This window comes from Tamandua tetradactyla, chromosome 5 (genome assembly GCF_023851605.1).
Source record: "Tamandua tetradactyla isolate mTamTet1 chromosome 5, mTamTet1.pri, whole genome shotgun sequence".
In the NCBI taxonomy this organism is placed as follows: domain Eukaryota; kingdom Metazoa; phylum Chordata; class Mammalia; order Pilosa; family Myrmecophagidae; genus Tamandua; species Tamandua tetradactyla.
In genome coordinates this window covers 33304049-33325715 of record NC_135331.1, presented here as the reverse complement: position 1 = coordinate 33325715, position 21667 = coordinate 33304049, and the positions used below count along the sequence as shown (strand labels likewise).

The following is a 21667-nucleotide window of genomic DNA, read 5'->3' as shown; positions in this document are numbered from 1 at the left end:
GCAAATTGTGAGAGAAGTTGGGAAGGTAGATTGGGGCCATAGTTTAGATGACCCATTTTTCTAGAATGAGAAGGTCCAAAAAGCAAATATAATTACATTATCTCTGCTTCTAGACTTCCTCTGGCTGCTTCAGAGACAAACCCTTAGCACACAGGTTGAGCCCTTTCTGGTCCCACCCCAGTCTCCTCTCTACATTGTCCTACTTCCCACCCTTCCCCTCTCCCTCTCCCATCCTGCCTCCACACGCTGCCACTGCAGACCCCTGCATGCTCTCTGCGTACTCGACACCTCCTCAGTGCCATTCCTGTGTGTATCCACTATTCCTCTTCCTTGGCAAACCTTCTGGCATGTTCTCTGATAACCAGAAGAAGCCAGATCTCTTTTAGCATGTCTTCTCCAGCTCCCTCAGCCTCTGATCACTCCCTGAGGTACAGTGTGTACCTAATTTAACCATGATGATCTATGAACTCATCTGCTTCCTAAACAAGGCTTTCAGATGCTCAGAACCAGGGACTCTGTCCTATTCTCTATGTCTCCAGCTCCTAGCACAAACCTGGGTGTTTCTTAAAAGAATAAGCAAGTGAGAGGGTTTTTTTTTTTTTGCTTTGGCTGAGAATAAAGAACTCTTAAAGGCTTTAGGGAGGGGAAGGGTTTGCCAGTACTTGGAATCTTTGAGCAAGGTCACCTGGCAGTGGCATATGTGGAGTATTGAAGAGAGGAGAGATAGGAAGTAGTAATCATGGTAGCAACTCAGGATGGTGCTGAGAGGGAGGGGCCCATGCTGTGCCCATGGCCTTTATGTTTGCTGGAGGGTTGGTTGTTAGCCCAGCAGGGCCTGCTCTGTTCTTGTATAACCCAAACCTCCTAATCTGGGATTTCTCCTCAATAGCCCATCAATCCAATTCCAGCACCATTGCCTCCTGACATACCAAGCTTCAACCTTATGGGTGACAGTCTGTCTTTCGACTTTAAGGATACTGACATGAAGCGGCTTTCCATGGAAATAGAGAAAGAAAAGTACGTAGCCTTTTGTGCCCTGCTCTGGGTAGCCAGTGCACTGGAGTGAGTAGACCTGGGCCTGGGGGAAGCTGGCGGTCACTGAAGTAGCCTGTAGCCATCTCTTGCAAATGTGTACTCTGTTTCACCTACTGGAGGAAGAATTTTTTAATCACAGGACAGCAGACAGCATATGACTTTCCAGAATAAAAATAACGCTTGATTGGTGACCTGAAATTTATAGTAGCTCAAAACTTCACCTTAAGTGTAGGGCAGGGTTGTCAGGACGTTTCTAAGTCAGTCAAACTGCTGTTCAGTTGGTGATAGACTGCAGTTCTTTCCTAGTTGTGTTCTCTGGCAGCTGGTGGACTCCCTGAGATCGATAGTGGTTCTCATCTCTAGAGCAGAGTGACAAAGAAGCTTAGACCTGAGCAGAGGAAAGCAAACAGCCAGGTCAGCTTCCAGGTGGGACCATCTTGGCTGCATTAGGGTCAGCTAAGTTGAGCGCTAGCTCTTCCAGATCATAGCAGTGTCTCTATCTTTGTTTTATCATCAATGGGAGTGGGTCAGAGATGGAAAAAATTCTCACTGCAAAGAAAGTCCTGCCAAGAGCCCCTGGGTTTCCAGAGCCCAGGTAAATGAGCTGCCTTTTGTCACAGATCTTATGGCTAATATACCTTTTTGATTAGAGAACAATATCAGTAGCTACAGTGTATCGAGGGTTTGTGTGTCTGGGATTTTTAGCTTTCATCTCATTCAATTCCCATGACTAACATCAAAGGCAGCTTTTTGTGTTCCCATTTTATTAATGAGAACTCAGATTTAGAGAGGCTGGTGTACTCAACCAGAGTCACATCACTGATGAAGAACAAACCCAGGATGTAACCCCTTACCTGTCTGACAAAGCCTGTGTGCTTTTATCACCCATGGTATCCTTGGGATGATTTCCTTAGGAAAAATTCTCCTTGGAGTCCAGAGTGGGCAGCCATGAGCCAGGCTAAGTCTCTGTGATATCCACTGTCCAAGTTCCCCTTCTAGCCTTTCCTGGCTTCCAGGCATATATATTTACAAGGCTGTGATCAGGGGGCATCTACATTCTGATCTGTGTCCTCCTTTTTTTATAGTTTGCCTTTTCTTGTCATACATGTTGATAGAGTCCATATTAGCCATTGTATCACTACATTATGTTCCTTTGTATTTGTATTGCATGGTTTGCCTGGCCATGCCCTTGTTGTGGACTCTTGGGTGGTTTCCAGATTTTCACCCTTATAGATGCTATTGTCCAGCTTTTATACTTGCAACTGATGTGGGAATCATATTTATCCCCTTTCCAGTAGGAAATTCCTTCTTTCTTATGTTGTCTGAGTGATCCTTTGTCATCTTTAGGAGATCTAGTCCCAGAGCTAGTGAGAAAGTGGATGTGGCCTGTCAGAAGAGGCCATTTGAATGGAATTACTGTTACATGGAAGGATGGAGACAAGGAGATTGCTTTGGATGCCAGGAGTCTCATTTCATCTGTTGTTTTTGAACAGAACTAAAAGCTGCCTATGATAACTGGGATTTGTAGAGCAGTTTGTGAGAGTTTACGGAGGGCTTTCCTATACTTCTTATAATTTAGTCCTGACAGCAGTCCTGTGATCATTATTCCAATATTATGGACAACAAAGTAGAAGCAGAATAGTTATGTGAGCCTGTGAGTGACAGAGCAGAGACGTGAATCCCAGGCTTTAGACCCTGAAACCTATGCCTAGTAACTCATGGGTCATGGAGCATTTCTTTCACCTGTGTTTAATACAAAGCCATGACATGTGGTATCGTTTTACCGGCAGAGTGGAATATATGGAGAAGAGCAAGCATCTGCAGGAGCAGCTCAATGAACTCAAGACAGAAATTGAGGCCTTGAAACTAAAGGAGAGGGAGACGGCCCTGGATATTCTGCACAATGAGAACTCTGACAGGGGAGGCACCAGCAGCAAGCACAATACCATTAAAAAGGTATTCAGAATCTCTTGTCTTTTGCTGATCAGGACGGTTATCATGAAATGTGAATTTGGCATCAGGCTTCCTCAGTAGCCGAGTCATTAGACCATTGTCGTTTTTTATATGATCTTAGTTGAGGAAATTTTTTGATTCATGCCAGAAATTTAATCTGCCTATGACTGTGAACTCATTGGCTTGATGGAAGCTTGTGTTAAAAGCTCTGATGAAATGAATACCTGTTACGGTACAGGTTTTGATCCCTCATTTAGCAGTAAAGCGGTTCTGTCTTTTAAGCCAAGGGGCGTTATGCCCGGGGAGCTGCCTTACTTAATGAGAAAGAAAATGAAATGGGGGTTCGGGAGGAGAGACTTTCCCTCTCGTCTTTTCATATTTCTACATGGTAAGAACTATACAGTCCTGACTGTGAATTGAAAAACCACATTCTGTTTCCGTGCTTGAAGAGAACTCTCCAGGCGAATGCTTAACGTTAAAAGATGAGACTTATTTTTGTTGTTAATAGTTTCCTATCTTTCTCAATTGGTATTTTGAGCTTTCCACATTTCAGAGGAAGTTAAATTCTGTACTAATTATGAGCCCAAAATTGTACTTATATCAGCCATAGAAGAGAGGTTGTGTTTTGCCAGTTGATTCTCCACTCTTAACTGATGGCCCAAGATCACGTCACCACCTGTAAAATAGGCATCATTAAGATAAGACTGTACGTTGAGTTTAGACAATGACTGGTGCAGTTAATTTTTCGATCTTTAATCTTTGAAACGGTCTCCCAGGTTAAGAAATGTCTCTTGTTCTTGGTGTTTACGCTGTATCTGAAAACTCTGAAAGAGCTGTATCCACCTGCCATCATCGGTGGGTACACTTGGGAGCTTGGACTTCCTTCTCTTGACTCGATATTAGTATTGGCACCAGGTAGATATTTCCTTATAAATAGTGAGACCTGAAAGGAAAGGTTTTTCCATATCTCTGACTTCTGTAATTTATTGGGATTCCTTTCCAAAACAAAACTATTTAACAGCAAAAAGGGAGTTTAAAAAAAAATGAGGCCTCTACCATTGAGCAGAGAGGTAAATGATGCATAGACCAACGAGCCAGTCACGGCTTGAATGAGGTATCTCAGACCACCACACCTTGTCATCTTGGCCCCAGAAGCAGTTTAATCTGTACCACTGCTGCAGTGAGCTGGGCCCTCAGCCACTAGAACCTCAAGTGATGAGAGCTGGAGAGAGCTGTTTCCAAGCCAAAAAAGCAAACACAGTCACTTGTCATGTTTTCAGGCCTGTCTGAGCATTTTGCAAATGGCACATGTGGTGTTTATATCACAAGGGTGTGTTCTGTTTTTCTTCATTTTATTTTGCTGGTTTAGCCTCAAGCACAAGGCAGAAGACCTATCTGCATTTGAGCCCTCAAAGTAGGTTATTCCCAGGTACTCTGTATGTGGTGATGGTACTGCCCCCTAATACTAACCCATGCATGAGCTTGCCTGTCAATGTCCTTGGCACACCAAGCCCTCCCAAGGGCAGGTGGTACCTGGGTACTGGCCGCAGCATGCTTTGAGTCTCAGAGCAAGCATTCGCCTAGTGGGACCTGACTCACCTGTAGGCATCCAGAATGCTGCCTCATCCGGAAGAGCATGTCACGGGGTCAAAGGACCAATTGTCCTTCACTTTTTGTGTCAGTGTTGGGCTGGGGAAGGTCATGGCTTCTTTGTCCTCTCAGGTCTGTCTAAAAGTCCTTTGTCTTGGTGGCGTGCGTACTCCTTTGATGAATAACCCTAGCATGGAGTTGGGGTAATTTGGGTGCCCTTAAGATTGGGGTCTTTAACTCAAGATGTAGAACTTTTATATGGTGATAACTTCATGGTCATACCTGGCAGCTTCTGGGCATCAAATGAAGGGGCCACCCATTCTCACTCATTTGCCTTCAGAGCCTCTCTTTCTGTATGCACCCATTTTCTTTTCAAGCAGAGCAAACTAATTCAGGGGTCTGAATTGTAAGTCTGAGTGTACTGTTTGTTCCATCAGCACCCTGAAGGTCACCTCAGCATCGGCTCCTCTGCAGTCTGGGACTGAGTTGTGGTTGGAGTGAACTGGCGTGAGAGCAGTGCAGTCTTGGGCACCCCACGTGGATGAGCAATCAGTGGTTGTTGAGTGAATTAATTGAATGATGGCTGCTTTTCTTCAGTAACAGTTCTTTATTCTTCCAGCATTCCTGGGCAGTGGAGAGAATTCATAATGCCCAATAATAAAAAGATATCCTGCCCCTGCTTCTTAACTAAATCCCCAATAGTACCTGTGCTAATGATCCAGTCAACCCCTTGCAGCAGAGTAGGGTTTGTCATTTGGAGGCTTTGCTGCATTTCTGCTACTAGGTAGAATAGACTCTTCCATGCTCTTTACCAAATAATGGGATCTGGCACAAGCAAGAGAGGTTAAATATTAAAATACCAGACACGCCTCATTATTAGATGGATTTAAGCTGTCCATTGGTTCAGTGATATGAACCCCAATTTGTGGGTGATACTTTTGTTTAGCAGATGCCTGTTTCTACAGCTTTCATACCATGCATTGGTGTTGAATATACCAGCATTGAACTGTCCATGGAGGAATTAAAAAATAAGTCTGATAAGGGGACTTCTGACCAATGTCATATTGGTAGGCCAGGTGGATCATCTGCTCAAGTAGTGAGCCCAGGGAGCGTGAGGTCTCCTTGTGGGGTCACCTGCTTTACTGGACCCAGTGTCAACACAGAAGCAAGCCTGTGTCAGCAGGTAGTCTTTACATTCAACCTGACTCTTCAGCCTTACTGTGATCCATCTGTTCTAATTTGCTGGCTGCCGGAATGCAATATACCAGGAACGGAATGACTTTTTAAAAGGGGAATTTAATAAGTTGCGAGTTTACGTTCTAAGGCCAAGAAAATGTCCCAATTAAATCTACAGAAATGTCCAACCAAAGGCATCCAGGGAAAGATACCTTGGTTCAAGAAGGCCGATGAAGTTCAGGGTTTCTCTCTCAAGTGGAAGGGCATGTAGTGAACACGGTTAGGGTTTCTCTCTCATCTCGAAGGGCACATAGTGAACACAGCATCATCTGCTAGCTTCTTCTCCTGATTTCTTATTTCATGAAGCTCCCCGGGAGGCATTTTCCTTCTTCATCGCCAAAGGTCTCTGGCTGGTGGACTCTCTTCTTCGTGGCTGTGTCATTCTGCTCTGCTCTCTCTGAATTGCTCATTCTCCAAGATGTTTCCTCTTTTATAGGACTTCAGAAACTAATCAAGACCCACCCAAATGGGTGGAGACGTGTCACCACCTAATCCAGTTTAACAACCACTCTTGATTACATCACATCTCCAGGGAGATGATCTAATTACAGTTTGAAACATACATGCTGAATAGGGATTAGAAGAAACGGCTATCTTTATAAAATGGGATTAGGATTAAAACATGGTTTTTCTAGGGTCCATACATCATTTCAAACCAGCACACCGTCTTTCTTCTTTCTGTCATGATTCAGAATGTTTAAATTCTTCAGAATCCTGATTCTGACATCAGTTCTCACTGAGGTATTGCTGTAGACAAAGGTCTCACTTTGTAGTCATATTTATACAGCTCCTAAGATGTACATAGAAATTTTTGGCCTTGATGTGGACTTATTTTCAAAGTAGGCTGCCAGCCTCCGGTTAATCAAGAATTCTCACTAATCGAGAGTTAATAGGGTGGGCCACGGTGCCTCAGCAGGCAGAGTTGTTGCCTGCCATGCCGGAGACCCAGGTTCGTTTCCCAGTGCCTGCCCAGGCAAAAAAAAAAAAAAAAAGAGTTAATAAAGCATGAACTGGGCTTTTAATGCAACCAGAGTTACCACAGCATTATTAGATAAAATAGTAGCAGTTTGTGCTGCACAGGAGTTTGATGCACTTTCTGTTTTCTAGACCAGAGCTGATGACCAGCCACCTGCCTGCACTGAGGTGGCTCTGGAGTCATCTCTCCTTCAGTCTGGGCTGAAGTGAGCTTTTTTAAAGACTTGTTGGAAGTGTTGGTACCTAGAATGTCAAGAGCAGAGCTCTATCTAGAAAGTCTGGTGATGAGAAGAACTGCACAGGCTGGTGGTGAACCTGGAGTTTCCCGTGTCCTGAAAGCTCATTAATCTTGGGTCAAACCAGGCTGTATTGATTTCTATTTCATTTAAATGTTTTTTGACCATAAATTTCTTCAACAAAGGAATGGTTTCCGTAACTCCCACAGTCTGGGCCTATCTTCCTCCTTGCTTTCAGTATTGCTCTGCTTCAGAAAGAACTCTGGGTGCCTGATGCTGTCTTAGCAGCACTTGTGGGGGTTGTGTAACTCTTAAGGTAATTCCAAGGTTGCTCCCCCTGGGGTTACCAGGACTGTGCAATAAAGAGACAACTGCATCCCCCTGGGCATACTGAGAGGCTGTCCAGTCTGTTAACTGAAGTTTGGCCTTGTATCTCTGCTTACTTTCTCTATAATACTTATTCTCTCTTAGGGCTCAGTGTCCTCACCTATAAAAGGTGAATAAAAAATGTCCTTACCCAGAAGATCATTGCAAGGATTGAATGACATAATGCATGGTGAGAAGCATTTTCTGCACAGTGAGAGCTCATTAAAGATTTAAACATATAAAGAAAATGAAGTGTTGTGAACCTGGGGCAAGGGACAAAGGAAATGTTGGATGTTGCACCCCTACATTTAAGTACATAATTTGTGATGAGCGTATTCATTAATTGTATTAATTTCTTTGTGTTTGGAGGCAAACACTTTAAAAAAAAAAATAGCCAGAATTAACTTCACTAGTTCCTTCTAATAACTGATTTGGGTTTGCAAAAGTATATTTTTCTACTTCTGCTAATCTTAACTCCTTACATTTCTGTTTTTCCCGATTTGTAATCAGTACAACTGGTTTGGCATTTGCAGCTGAGTCAGAACAGGACTAGCAATCAAAAGCCGCCCCTGGGAACCTAGATTCATTTCATTCTCAAGGGGAGCAGCACACGTTCCTGGCATCTGAGTCTTTTGAGCAAGGGGAGTGGGGTCGGCTGGCAGGTGGGGTGGATGTAAGGTGTCTTGGGCCTTCAAAGCCCACAGTGTTGATAATGTGCACTGTGGCCAGGTGTGGCTTAGCTCTACAGCCTAACCTTAGGGTTGAGCAAGCCACCCTGGAGCGGGCACACATACTTCGGGGGCTCACTCTCATCCCCTCTCAAGGGACAGCTTTCACTCTCGTGACCCTGAGCTGGACTGAGTGCCAGCAGACTAGTCATTGGTTTTGTGCCCGTGATCTTTGAAGGAGCATGGGTTTCAAAGGAAGTAGACAAATGAGAAATCGTGGAGGGCATGGAGCTTGGAAAGCTTATTTTATTAGTCAAATGATTTGAACCTTCAAGGTCCAGTTGTGGGCTTCCGGTGGTGGAAGAACAAGAATAGAGGAGCCTTGACATTTATCTGGAGCTCCAGCCGCCTCTCTTGGATCAGGAAGACATAAAAGTCCAATGTCATCTTCAATTTGTGCAGACTCCCCTTGGAGATGCAGGGCTGGTGAAGTGAAGTAGAACACTTATAACACCCTGGCCGGGCCCAGAAGCCATAAATCACAGGGAGAGATTGAATGCGCATGAAAGGCATCTCCCACAATGAAAACAATTGGCCAGAGCCTCCTTGGTGACCTCTGGTCTGCATCACCTGCCTCGAAGGGGGCTCATGAGTGGCTCATATTTAATTACGTGGTTAATGCTCACCCCTCGTTAAGGCACCAGTAGCCAAGTATCTCTGCTGCTTTTATAAACTGGGCATTGCCTGGTAGCACATCCTCTGCCCTGACATGAAAGCCAGTGCACTGGCTCCCTGGCTTCAGAACCTTTCCTTTGTTGTTGTTGAAACACTGCAGTGGTGGGAGGAGAAGAAAGAGGAATGGGGAGTGGGGTGGGAGCAAGGATCAACCCAAAGCAGGAGCAGCACCAAATGTGGGCATAGGACACATAAGAGAAATTGCAGTGGCCAATCTGAAATGCTTCTCGTCCCCCTGCCTCTGTGGGAGTCTGGAAGACATCGGTCTCAGGGGTGCATTCTTCCAGAATCTGACACCTCGGACTCAGACCACTCCAACCTCACACACACACATAAACATACACAGCGCTGAATTTCCAGGGGCCTCGTAACTGTTGGGGCTTATGGTTTCTCTCTTGTTTCTTATAACTTTAGACAGATGATTCTGTCAGCCTCTTTTCCCAAAGACAACTGCCCATTTCCTGTTTTTGGTCAAGCAGTTGCTCTCTAGGTGGTGTCGATGAGCCTACAAATGTGCTTCTCCTGCCTATGATATTTTACTACCATTTGTAAGTTCCTGAGGACATTATGTGGGCCTTATTTGATGCAGTTAAACATCCCATTTGGTCTCTCAGCGATGAAGATGTGTTTCAGTGTAGCTCTCTTCTGGCAACTGGTTTGTTACTGCAATAGCAGGAGAGAGAGACAGATGCACATTCACTTTGCAGGCACGAAGCTGTTAGGATCCTTGATCCTTGCCATAATTTCTTTTTTTAAGACTGGCAATTTCAAAATTACATCAGAGTATCTGGACCTTTGTCCTTGTTCAGAGTGCTCTATAGATATCCTTTTGCCTCTACCTGTCCAGTGAGGTGAATCAGGCTGATTAGTCCATATTTCAGGTGAAGGAATAGAGGAGCAAAGAGCCCTGCTAGGGTCACATGGGCAGCTGGAGACACAGGCAGACACCAGCTTCCAGGTACCTTTCTGCTGCTTTAGATCCCTAAAGGGTTAATGAGCAAGCGGGATCTCCTGAGTGTTTCCTGATAGGTTCCTCTCTAGAGCAGTTGAAATAGCTAATACCAAACTGAGTTTGTTAAGGGGACAGACCGGGCCTTTAATTCTACCTCTACTCAGGATTATGTGTGGACAGCGCTCCCCCTGTGCACATCACCAGATGGCATTGGGGTGCAGGCTGTCACCAGCAAGCCCGCAGGAAACCTTAGCTGGCCCAGCTTATTGCAGCTATCTGCCTTCAGCAGGCCTTTCCCCTTGGCTGTAGCTTGGAAGGAGAGGATGTTTATCATACCCCAAGCCAAAGATTTTGTATGAATTTGCTGCTACTAGCTTAGCTGTCACCTTTCTGCTCCAGGTGGAGCCAAGTGCCAGAGACCCTGCTTGTTGTTTTGTATCTGTACCCTCCCCACTCCTTCATTTTCAATATGTAGTGGCCTAGAGGAAGTATAAGATGATTCCACTGCATTTTTGTGGGACAAGGCAAGTCTCAGCACTGGGAATTATTAGGTTAGTATCTGAAATGGGTTCAGTATTGTGGGTCTTATTGCTTAAAGTAAGACCCTCCTATCTTTCTTCTCCCTGGGGTTGAGTGGATTGAAGAGAGGCCCTTAGAGACTAGTTGGAGTATTCCTGGTGCTCTGATTAGTTTTGCTCTTCCAGCTTCATCAGAGAGCTTTCTTTCTCTCTCCATTGACATCTGAAGTGGTGCTATGTCCCTTCCACCCCCACCCTACTCCCTTTTGCTATAGGAACAAGATGATCACAGTACGGCCTTGTGAATCAATTTTCTCTATGTGCTGATGAAAGTGTAATTCATTCTTAATCAAGCAGCCTTGCTACTGCAGGCACCATGCCTGAATACATTTCGTTATCCTCCCATCACTCCGAGAAACGATGCCCCCAAAAGGACTTTCAGAGGAGAGCTGGCAGGGGTGGGCAGCCTGCCCCATGCACCCCTGGAGGTGATGTTAGAAGAACCTCTGGGGTTTGAAGCCTTCACTGCAGACTGCCAGGAGGGATCCACATGTGGTTGTCACTTCCAGACTTGCCAACTCAGGCCCCAGGGATCATTTCTTAGGAATGGGCAGGTGCTAGATCAGTGTTTCTTAGTGAGCTAGAATTCTCACCAGTGACCTGGGACCAGCATATTGCATGTGGCCAGGGCTGGCAAGAGCATGCTGGGTGCCAGGTCCTGAACAGGCTGAGAGAAGCCAGCCTTTGTCCTTTGTAAGGAGGCAGATATGTCTCCCAAATCTGAGCTTGCTTGAATTGGGTGCCTGTGTCCATTTTTTTTTTTTAATTTTTTATTAATTAAAAAAAAAATTACAAGAAACACAAACATGCCCAACACATACACTCAGCAATTCACAATATCATCACATAGTTGCATATTCATCATCATGATCATTTCCCAGAACATTAGCATCGATTCAGAAAAAGAAATAAAAAGACAACAGAAAATATAACAAAGAAAAAAAATTTTACATGCCATACCCCTTACTGATCCCTTTCATTGATCACTAGCATTTCAAACTAAATCTATTTTAACATTTGTTCCCCCTATTATTTATTTTTATTCCATATGTTCCTCTCATCTATTGACAAGGTAGATAAAAGGAGCATCAGACACAAGGTTTTCCAATTCACACAGTCACATTGTGAAAGCTGTATCATTAGACAATCATCATCAAGAAACATGGCTACTGGAACACAGCTCTACATTTTCAGGCAGTTCCCTCCAGCCTCTCCATTACATCTTGGATAACAAGGTGATATCCACTTAATGCATAAGAATAACCTCCAGGATAACCTCTCGACTCTGTTTGGAATCTCTCAGCCATTGACACTTTGTCTCATTTCACTCTTCCCCCTTTTGGTCGAGAAGGTTTTCTCAATCCCTTGATGCTGGGTCTCAGCTCATTCTAGAGTTTTGCTCAATCCCTTGATGCTTAATCTCAGCTCATTCTGGGATTTCTGTCCCACGCTGCCAGGAAGATCCACACCCCTGGGAGTCATGTCCCATGTAGACAGGGGGAGGGTGGTGAGTCTGCTTGCTGTGTTGGCTGGAGAGAGAGGCCACATCTGAGCAACAAAAGAGGTTCTCTTGGGGGTGACTCTTAGACTTAATTTTAAGTAGGCTTGACCTATCCCCTGTGGGGTTAAGTTTCATAAGAACAAACCCCAAGACTGGGGGCTTAGCCTATAGCTTTGGTTGTCCACACTGCTTGTGAGAATATCAAGAATTCAACTTGGGGAAGTTGAGTTTTCCCCCGTTCTCACCATTCCCCGAAGGGGACTTTGCAAATATTTTTCCACTCACTGATCAGATCACTCTGGGATTCATCAGGGCATCACCTGGAAAAACCAACAAAATCTCATGTCCTATACAAAGTTCCATGTACTTAAGGTGTTCAATCAACTATCTACATAAGTTATATTAGGAGATGCACTAGTCAAAGTATAGATTCGTACCAAATAAACATTTTTTGCTTTAGTCTCACACATTAGTTGAAATTTTAAACTATTAAGTACCATCTATTTTCAGCACACTGCAGTAATGACATTCTTTTGTTCTTCCTCATGCAAAAACATTTTTTAAATTTGTACTCTTAGTCACTGTCATTATACACTCTAGGCATTCCTAGATTACGCCATCTCAATCTTTTTTTTTTTTTTTTAAACATGGGCAGGCACCGGGAATTGAACCGGGTCCTCTGGCATGGCAGGCAAGCATTCTTGCCTGCTGAGCCACCGTGGCCCACCCACCATCTCAGTCTTTATCGTCTATCTTTCTTTGTGATTTCATTTATGCCCCAGCCCTCCTCCCTCTATCATTCTCATATGCAGCTTCATTCAATGTTTTAACATAACTGTATTACAGTTAGGTAGTGTTGTGCTGTCCATTTCTGAGTTTTTATATTCAGTCCTGTTGCACAATCTATATCCCTTCAGCTCCAATTACCCAGTATCTTACCCTGTTTCTATCTCCTGATGGTCTCTGTTACCAAGGAAATATTCCAAGTTTATTCACTAACGTCAGTTCATATCAGTGAGACCATACAGTATTTGTCCTTTTGTTTCTGGCTAATCACACTCAGCATAATGTCCTTAAGGTCCATTCATGTTGTTACATACTTCATAACTTTATTCTGTCTTACAGCTGCATGATATTCCATCTTATGTAAATGTCACAGTTTGTTTAGCCAACTGTCTGTTGATGGACATTTTGGCTGTTTCCATCTCTTGGTAATTGTTAATAACGCTCCTATAAACATTGGTGTGTAAATGTCCATTTGTGTCCTTGGCCTTGTGTCCTTTGAGTAGAGACAGCATATAGATGGGTCCTGTTTTTCAATCTATTCTGCCAGACTATGTCTTTTAATTGGAGAGTTTAATCCATTAACATTCAGTGTTATTACTGCATGGGTAGTACTTTCTTCTACTATTTTGCCTTCTGGATTTTATATGTCATATCTAATTTTCCTTCTTTTTACCTTTACTCATAGTCTTCCTTTCTACACTCTTCTCCACACCTCTCTCCCTGTCTTCGTATCTGTCTCTAGTGTTCCCTTTAGTATTTCTTGCAGAGCTGGTCTCTTGGTCACAAATTCTCTCAGCAATTTTTTGTCTGAAAATGTTTTAATTTCTCCCTCATTTTTGAAGGACAATTTTGCTGGATATAGAATTCTTGGTTGGCAGTTTTTCTCTTTGAATAATTTAAATATATTATCCCACTGTCTTCTTTCCTCCATGGTTTCTGCTGAGAGATCTGCGCATCGTCTTACTGGGCTTCCCTTGTATGTGATGGATTGCTTTTCTCTTGCTGCTTTCAAGATCCTCTCTTTCTCTTTGACCTCTGACATTTTGATTATTAAATGTCTTGGAGTATGTCTATTTGGGTCTGTTCTCTTTGAGGTATGCTGCACTTCTTGGATCTGTAATTTTAAGTCTTTCATAAGAGTTGGGAAATTTTCAGTGATAATTTCCCCCATTAGTTTTTCTCCTCCTTTTCCCTTCTCTTCTCCTTCTGAGACACCCACAACACGTACATTCGTGCACTTCATATTGTCTTTCAATTCCCTGAGTCCCTGCTCATATTTTTCCTTTTTTTTTTCCTATAGTTTCTGCTTCTTGTCGGATTTCAGATGTTCCATCCTCCAGTTCAGAAATCCTATGTTCTGTCTCTCGGAATCTACCATTGTAGGTTTCCACTGTTTTTTTCATCTCTTCTACTGGGTCTTTCATTCCCATAAATCCTGTGATTTGTTTTTTCAGGCTTTCAGTTTCTTCTTTTTGTTCTTTCCTTGCCTTCTTTATATCCTCCCTCAATTCATTGATTTGGTTTTTGATGAGGTTTTCCATGTCTGTTCGTATATTCTGAATTAATTGTTTCAGCTCCTGTATGTCATTTGAATTGTTGGTTTGTTCCTTTGACTGGGCCATATCTTCAATTTTCCTAGTGTGATTTGTTATTTTTTGCTGGTGTCTAGGCATTTAATTACCTTAATTAGTTTATTCTGGAGATTGCTTTCACTTTTTTTATCTAGGGTTTTCTTGCTGGATGAATTTGTTGTCTATCTGTTCTTTGACATTCCGTTCAGATTTATCTGGACCTTTAGCTTAAGTTTTGTTTAACAGAGGAGAATTTTTCAGTTCTTGTTTTCTTGTGTCTTGCCCTGCTTGTGTGGTGCCTTCCCCCACACACACACTTAGGAGGGTCTACTTAGATATTATAGAACCCAGCCAGATTTTCCTAGACCAAACTGGCCTCCTATCAGGAGGAAAGAGTCACCTGCGTTGGTTTTCCCTGAGCATGAGACCCAGCAGGTTGAAAGACTTTCCTGTGAAGTCTCTGGACTCTGTTTTTCTTATCCTGCCCTGTGTGTGGTGCTTGTCTGACTGCAGGTCCCACCAGCATAAGATGATGCTTTGGCTGGGGGCATGTTGGATACAAAGGAGAGGTTGTAGGCTGGTTTTAATGGCTTCAAATTACCAAGCCCTGGTGTCTGAATTCCTTGATGGAGGGATTCCACCTGGGTGGGGCTTCACCCCTCCCCTGGGGAAGGCACAGGCTACAGATAAGCCCCCAGAAGAGCTCACTTCTGCCTATGCCTGGGGCAGTTGCAACCTGAAAAGTCCTGCCGCTGTATCCAGAGGCAGTCAAGCCTTTGTAGATACACAGCCACAAAAACCTCTGTTTCCTTCCTTTTTTTTCCCCCCCTTTTTCTGTCAGTCCTGCCCCCTTGGTGCTGGGGCAAAAATGAGCAATCCTCCGCTTTGATCAGGTTCACCTAAGCTGGGGGCCTATTTTTAGTAGTCAGAATATGTTAATTAATTCCACAATTGGTGTTTGATTGTGCCCAGTCCCTGCTGCTGGTAAAGTCCTTTCCTTTCCCCTTGGGAAGCGGTCTGTGGGGGAGGGGCACTGGCCACCGCAGTTTTGGGAACTCACAGTTCTGGGGGGGTTGCTCGCAGCCGGTCCAGCTGGTCCAGACTGGGGTACGCTGTGTGTCCGGTCACTGACGTGGCCCCAGGAGCTGTTCTGTACTGTTTCTGGTTATTTAGTAGTTGTTCTCCATGTGTCCATTTTTGTCACACCACATACAGTTTAGAGAGAGTAAGGAGGGCTGCTCTGCCAAGTGACTCCCTCTCATGCCCTTCCTTAACCTAGTAGCTGTCATAAGCCACTCACAGTCTGACGGGAGAGAGAGGCAGGAGGGAAAGGTAACTCTGCCGGGGCTGAGTTTGGATGCTAGACAGAAAGGAGGGTCTGGTCCCCCATAGGTGGGTCACAGAGTCCCCATAAGACAAAAACACTGCCATGTATTTTGTAGCATAGAAAGGAAAGGCAGTTTCTCTTCTCAAAATGGGCTTGGATTAGTGACAGCCTTGAACAGCCAGTTCAGTCAAGAGAGAAGTTAATTTCTCCTGTATTATTCACCTGGCCGATTTTCATCAGATGTAAAAAGACAGCTGGAAGAGAGAAGCGGGTCAGCCCAGCCTGTGGTGAGGAAACTTCACGTTTTTCAGTCATCTTTAGGGAACTGCCCTGCGTGCCTTGGGTTGAAGGCTTGAGGGCCTTGTGCTTCATGCCCTTCCTGAGGAGGCCAGGCCCACCTGCCCTCTGGGACGCCCATGGCGGGCCCTGGTCCAGTTCACTTGTGGGCTTTGAAGGACAAAGCGTGGCAGACGTGGTCACTGGTCACACTCGGGCAGCATTCACCTGCTTGTCCTCAGAAGGACTCAAAGGAAGTGGATTGTATTTGACAGTTCCTAGAATGACATAGCCATTGTCTGCAAGGCTTCTGGTTGAATATCCGCATCCTGAAGCTTCTTTGCTTCAGCAGCTTTGGAAATTCAGAGAAGGACTCTTCCTGGATAATCTGCGAGTACCTTATGGTAAGGTGCAGTTGAGGATTTCACCATCCCCTCTCCCCTCCACTCACCAAGCAGGCAGAGCTGTGGGGCCTGGTGGGGTTGTGACTAGTTTGCCAAGGGAGCTTAAGTGTTTCTGTTTTGAATGCAGAATGATGGGTCAGGACTCATGAGGTTGGCTTCAGTTCTCAACTCACAGTGCAGTGTTGGACAAGAGGTGGGCCTTAGTTGGGTCACCTCCATGGTCTATTCTGTCTCTAGCAAGCAAAGGGGTGGCTGTGCTATAAAGAGAGATCCATGCTAGCTTTTGAAAGGGAAGACAGACCAGACATAGACATGGGCTCAGACACCCTGGAGCCCAAGAAGATCGTGAGAAACCAAGAAATTGTTGTTGGCGAATTTTAATGAGTTTGAGAAGATGCATGGAGGCAGAATTTATTTTATGAAGGGCCAGTTTCATAGCATTTTCTGTGGCCTATTCCTTCTCTTTTATCAGCACCTCCTACTTGTAGCTATACTGAAAACATAACAGTTAAGCTTTCTAGAATGGTCCCTGCCTGTGTACTAATGCAAGAGGTGGTGAAAGCACCAATATGGAAGGGTAGCCTGCCCAAAAGGAGTGTAGTTGGCAGAGGCTATCTCCATCCAAACTAAGGCAGTACCTCTAGGGGAGGGCTTCCTGGGCTCTCTTTAGAAACCCTCCTGGCCCTGAAGAAAAGCACAGGCTCTCACTCACTGCCTCTCTTCCCCACCTACTCTCCAGCAGGAGCTGGTGCCCTCCTGTGTGAGGCCTAGGGAGTGCAGACTCTGGAGGAGGACATGTTGTGTAAAAGGAAGGACAGCTACTGAGGTGGAGGTAGGCAGAGGTTGCAGTGGCAGCTGGAAGGGCTCCAGCAGCAGGCACTAAACTTGTGCAGTAATTTCCTCTGAACTCAGGGTTCCAATTGGAACTGGAACGGCCAAGAATTGTACAGTGGTGGTAAAAGTTGGGGGTGGTGGTGGGTGGACAACAGCCAGTTCGGCCCATGGGGCCAGGCTGGGAGACTGAGCAGAGACAGCAGGAGGCCCAGCACTCTCGGCAGCAGCCCTCACTAACCAGTCTGGCCCAATTTTGGTTGATTGCCTCTCCAGGAAGTCTGCTTTTTCCTCTGTCAGACTCAGTGCCTTTGAGAAGTCTGTGGTACTCTCTGCTCTTGCCAAGGCCGTGTGTCTGTACTGCTTTTCTGCTTCTGCTTGAGCAAAAATATTTGAGTCTCCTTCAGTGCCTTTCCTTGGGCCCAAGGTGTCACTCCTGTTCCTGCAGGATAAGAGGTCAGGCTGAGCCTTTGCAGCACTGTGGTGGGACGAGGATCTGGGCAAGCATCCTGCCCACCCAAAAAGCACTCTGCATCCTAGTGAGCACAGGCTCAAGTAACTGGAATCTGGCAGTGCTGGAGCTGCCAAAACCCTCCTCTGACACCTCAAGGGAACAGTCAGACACATTCCTTGGGTAAAGAATCCAGGAATTCTTCGAGCCAGCATGGCTCCACCAACCTGAGTTCCCTACCTAGTGAAGTGGCCAGACTTTGCGGGGACATTCACTTGCCCTGCCTTCATCTGTACCCTTTTCTGCCCCACACTCTGCTCTGTGTCCCCGTCAAGAGAAGAGGAGCCAGAGCTGGAGGAGAAGAAGGGCGTGCACTGCCATCAGTGATGGCAGCCGGTGGGTTCTCAGCATATTCCAGGCACCAGGCTGTGCTCTTCCCTGTGCTTTTTCATTGATCTTCAGGCTGCCCTCTAGGAGGGGGCTGCCATCAACCCCACTCCATGGCAAAGAACAGAGGCCAGAGGAAGTGACCTGCCCAGGGCCACAGTGCCAGTAGCTGGCCTGACAGGCTGTGAGGCCAGGCGGTCTGAGCAGCACCCGTGTAGTGACTCAGGCTCATGAAGGGTTTGGGCACTTAAGGCATAATCTTGAGATGGCTGTGGGGAGGTTAAGGAGATCAGGTTGAGAAACTGGACTAAGATGTTAGAAATGTAGGAGGAAAACTGAGTGGAGACGTTGGGTTTCACACCTTCCAATTTAAACTTTTCCCCGAGAGGATTTTGTCCCAGGCATTCTCTGGCAACAGATCCCCTTTCTTCTTTTCTTTCCCAGTCGCTACCTGGCCCCTCTCCTCCAATTGCATTTAGGGAGAAACCCATCCAACTCGGCTCCCTTTTAAGAGGGAGTTCCATCTCAGCAAAGAAATGAAAAACACTTTCCAGTTCCATTAGAACTGGGCTTTTCAAAGGCCTCTGAGCTCCGTCTCACTGAAGAAAACAACTCAGATGCTTCCCTGCATTCAGCTTGTTAGTCGGGAACTTCAAGGCCAAAGATTTGGCAGGATTTAGAGTTGGCTCTCCAGCTGTCACATTCTGAGCGCACTGATGCTGCCTGTCTTTTGATGGTGACGCAGTTGGTTTGGATCTTCCTCCCCCGCCCTACTTAAAGCTGTGTATGGTGCTGAGGATTTTTCGGATTCAGAGACTGCCAGAGGTGGGGGAATGGGCCAGGCCTGCCCATTTGGCTTTATTCCACAGAGGGGCTCAGAGAGGTCCAGCAGGCTGGTGATGAGGAGCATTAGTGCCTGGGCCTCCTCAGCCCCAGTGGAGCTCTTCCCTTTCCCAGGCCTCTCACCAGTCCATTATCATTGTGGCCCACACCTTATACACTGTAAACATTGGTGAGCCCTCCCTAGGTGTAAAGCAGGGAGCTGAGTATTTCAGGGGGTATGAAGATGAGTAATACACCCTCTCCATCCTCCGAGCACTTGCCTTTGGGAGGTCCTGGAGCTAGATAGGAAACACACATTCTTCCCCCAAGTGGTTGATTTCAGGAGTAGGTCTGGGAGCAGGGTAATGGGAAGGAGGCATGTCAAAGATTTCTATTTGGGGTCTAAAGAGTTAGGGGGTCAGGGTCAGCAAACCCCTAGTACCTTATCAACTGTGCCAAGAACTAGACCCTTGGCCCTACCCCACCCCTCCACATCTTTCCCACCCTGTACTTCTCAGTGCCATATTCTTCCTGGGAAGCCCTGAGAGGTGAGATCGGGAGAGGGTGGTTGTGCTTCTGGACAGAACACTGCCTGACCAGCTCTACTTAGCAGGGCCCTTGGCTCCCAGCCTGGGATGGAGCCCCCTCTCAGTTGTGTGTCAGGGGCAGGTCCTCTGTGGAGTCCTAGGAAACCAGAGTAGAAGGGCCACACTTTTCCTCATCCGTGCAGGCCTGCCTTCCTGAGGTCGCATCTCCTCGGGCACTTCCCCAGAGCACGAGGCCTGAGACGCATCCCCTGCCACAAGCCAGGTCCCTCTTCGCCCTGGAGAGATCAGCTGCCTGAGTTGGCATCATGGCAGACCATGTACCAAAGGCATCAGGGAGACTTTTTGTAGAATAGAATGTGACGATCTATGAGAATGTCCAGGGATCTCCTGCCTCCTGTGAAAATACCATGTGGTGACATTTTACTGACCTGCTTTTGCCGTGGCATGGCCCTCATTTGTCTAATTTGAATTATTGAATAAATCTGGAAACTTATTTGGAATTGACCACCAACTCTTGAACATTCCTTTAAACAGTCTTTCCTCTCATTCCAAAACACAAGATAGGAGGTGGGAGCCTGTTGCAAATAAGAGCAAAACCCAGTCCCCCTTTCACCTTCTTCTCTGCTTTCTTACAGCTCACCTTGCAGAGTGCCAAGTCCCGAGTGGCCTTCTTTGAAGAGCTCTAGCAGGTGGCCCGGCCATCCCAGGATCTGCCACTCCTGCTGTTTCCGGTACTAGTGGGTGGGGTCAGACATCTTGGGGGCCATCTGTGGGTGGACTGGCTGGGAGCTTCTGTGGGAGCTCTGGAACTTTCCCCAGCTGCGTGGAGAGCCCACCTCCCTTCATGTGCAATTGCCTTGAACTATGACCCTGCAGGGATTTCTCTCATGGGGTTCTAGTTCTCCAGACCCAAGACTAATTTTTTAAAAAAGCTGTTTGTTTTTCCTTATCTATTATGGGTTCCTGTACTTCCTTCATCTAAGGCCTGTGTGTCTTATTGTCCAGTGCTGGCTTCCCTGGCCCAGTTTGGAAAGTGGGTATAGGGTGAGGTTCAGAGACCTACTGGAGGTAGGAAGCCCCGCACCCCTATCCTCACCCACTCAGAGTTCCAGAACATCGCCTACCCCATGGACAAGGAACTGGCATGCAGTGAAGAAGCAAGACCAGCCAAGCCCAGGCCCAGAAACAGCCTGCCTGCTGCACATGTTTCGTGAACTCGGACATAATTCACTCTGAGTTCAGTGGTGGGTCCTTGGGCCCAGACACCTCATAAAAATGTACTATCTGCCACCTGGTGGGGAGTGAACAAGATCTGGGGAAGGAGTTTAGGCAGAAGCTGTGAAGGAGGGCTGGCTGCCAATACAGTGGCTGGGAAGCAAGGAGAGCTGAGTAGGGTCTGTAGCATTCAAAACAGTTGCTGCCCTCCTCCTGCCAACCCAGGCTGGGTCCAAGAGGCAGACAGGGAGCCCGTGTGTCTTTCCCATGCCCTCCACCGTGCTGGGCTGGGGGCCTCCCCAGTCATGCCACACTCATCTCTCATGGGCCCAGATACCCAGTTCCACGGACCCCAGTCAGTTCTGCATTCTCTCCTGACAAGAAACATGGATACTCTGAATCATGACCACAAGCCAGCAAGCCCTTCTGACCCGTTGTTGTACCTGGGGCTATTGTACTGTCACCCTGATCCAGCAGGAGCCCTTTATTGTATTTTCCCCATGGGCCTTGGGTCCGTCTGTGCCCCTTCAGCGAGAGCCTGGTGCAGCGTGCCTACTCTGGGCGGTACTCAGACGTGCTCGCTCACAGCTCTTCTCCATGCAGCTGGTCACCACCCACCCTTCGTGGTTTCCTCACTCCCTGGTTTGGGGCCACTTTCTCACTCTGTCTTTTCTCCATGGCTGATGGTGCTGCTGTGACCAGCTGCAGCCATTGAGAGCTTTCTACGTGGGCCAGTAAAGCAGAGCAGGTATCAGTCTTGATCAGAGAAAAGATGCTTATTAAATGAAGGCATGTGCGGGCCTGGAGCTTTCCTGAGAGCAGAAGTAGTCTCTGGTAATTTTACTTGGTTTTGAGGTACTGAGAAGCTCATGGAGATCATGCCTTTTTTCCAAGGTCAGGCTGAGCTGATGGTGTCCCAGGCTGGCTGTGGCTTTCTTGGCCCACCTTGCACCAAGGTAGCGAGCCTTATCCCCTCTGTATAACCCAGTCCCATCACAGCAGGCACGGGTGGGGCTCTGTATTTAGAACATAGGTGTGGGAGGTGGTGGCTGAAAGAATTTTTTTGTTTCCATGTTCAACACTCAAAGGCCTCTTTATCCTGAGACTTGTTCCCAGCCACCGGGAAGGGTCCTAAGAGCTGAGGCTTCAGGACTTAGGCCCGTTTTCTGTGTTGTGGCTGTCTCCTCAAGCTTATACCTGAATTTCCATGACAAGTTACCTTCC

At 46.3% G+C, this 21667-nt stretch overlaps 1 protein-coding gene across 7 annotated transcripts in view; it reads left to right on the top strand.

Annotated features, from left to right (window-relative positions):
* The window catches only part of NF2 (NF2, moesin-ezrin-radixin like (MERLIN) tumor suppressor), a 131982-nt gene extending 111805 nt beyond the window's left edge, over window positions 1–20177 (top strand). For 4 of the 7 annotated variants that reach the window (XM_077160622.1, XM_077160624.1, XM_077160618.1 and 1 more), the window contains 3 exons: window positions 890–1017; window positions 2826–2991; window positions 19864–20177. In XM_077160622.1, the coding sequence (XP_077016737.1) occupies window positions 890–1017; window positions 2826–2991; window positions 19864–19914 (345 nt within the window). In that variant the 3' untranslated portion in view covers window positions 19915–20177. Of the gene's footprint in view, window positions 1–889; window positions 1018–2825; window positions 2992–4357; window positions 4403–5015; window positions 5035–19863 lie in introns of those variants that run through there. The other 3 variants (XM_077160623.1, XM_077160619.1, XM_077160620.1) reach the window with 2 other exon arrangements.
* The last annotated feature ends 1490 nt before the right edge of the window (window positions 20178–21667 follow it).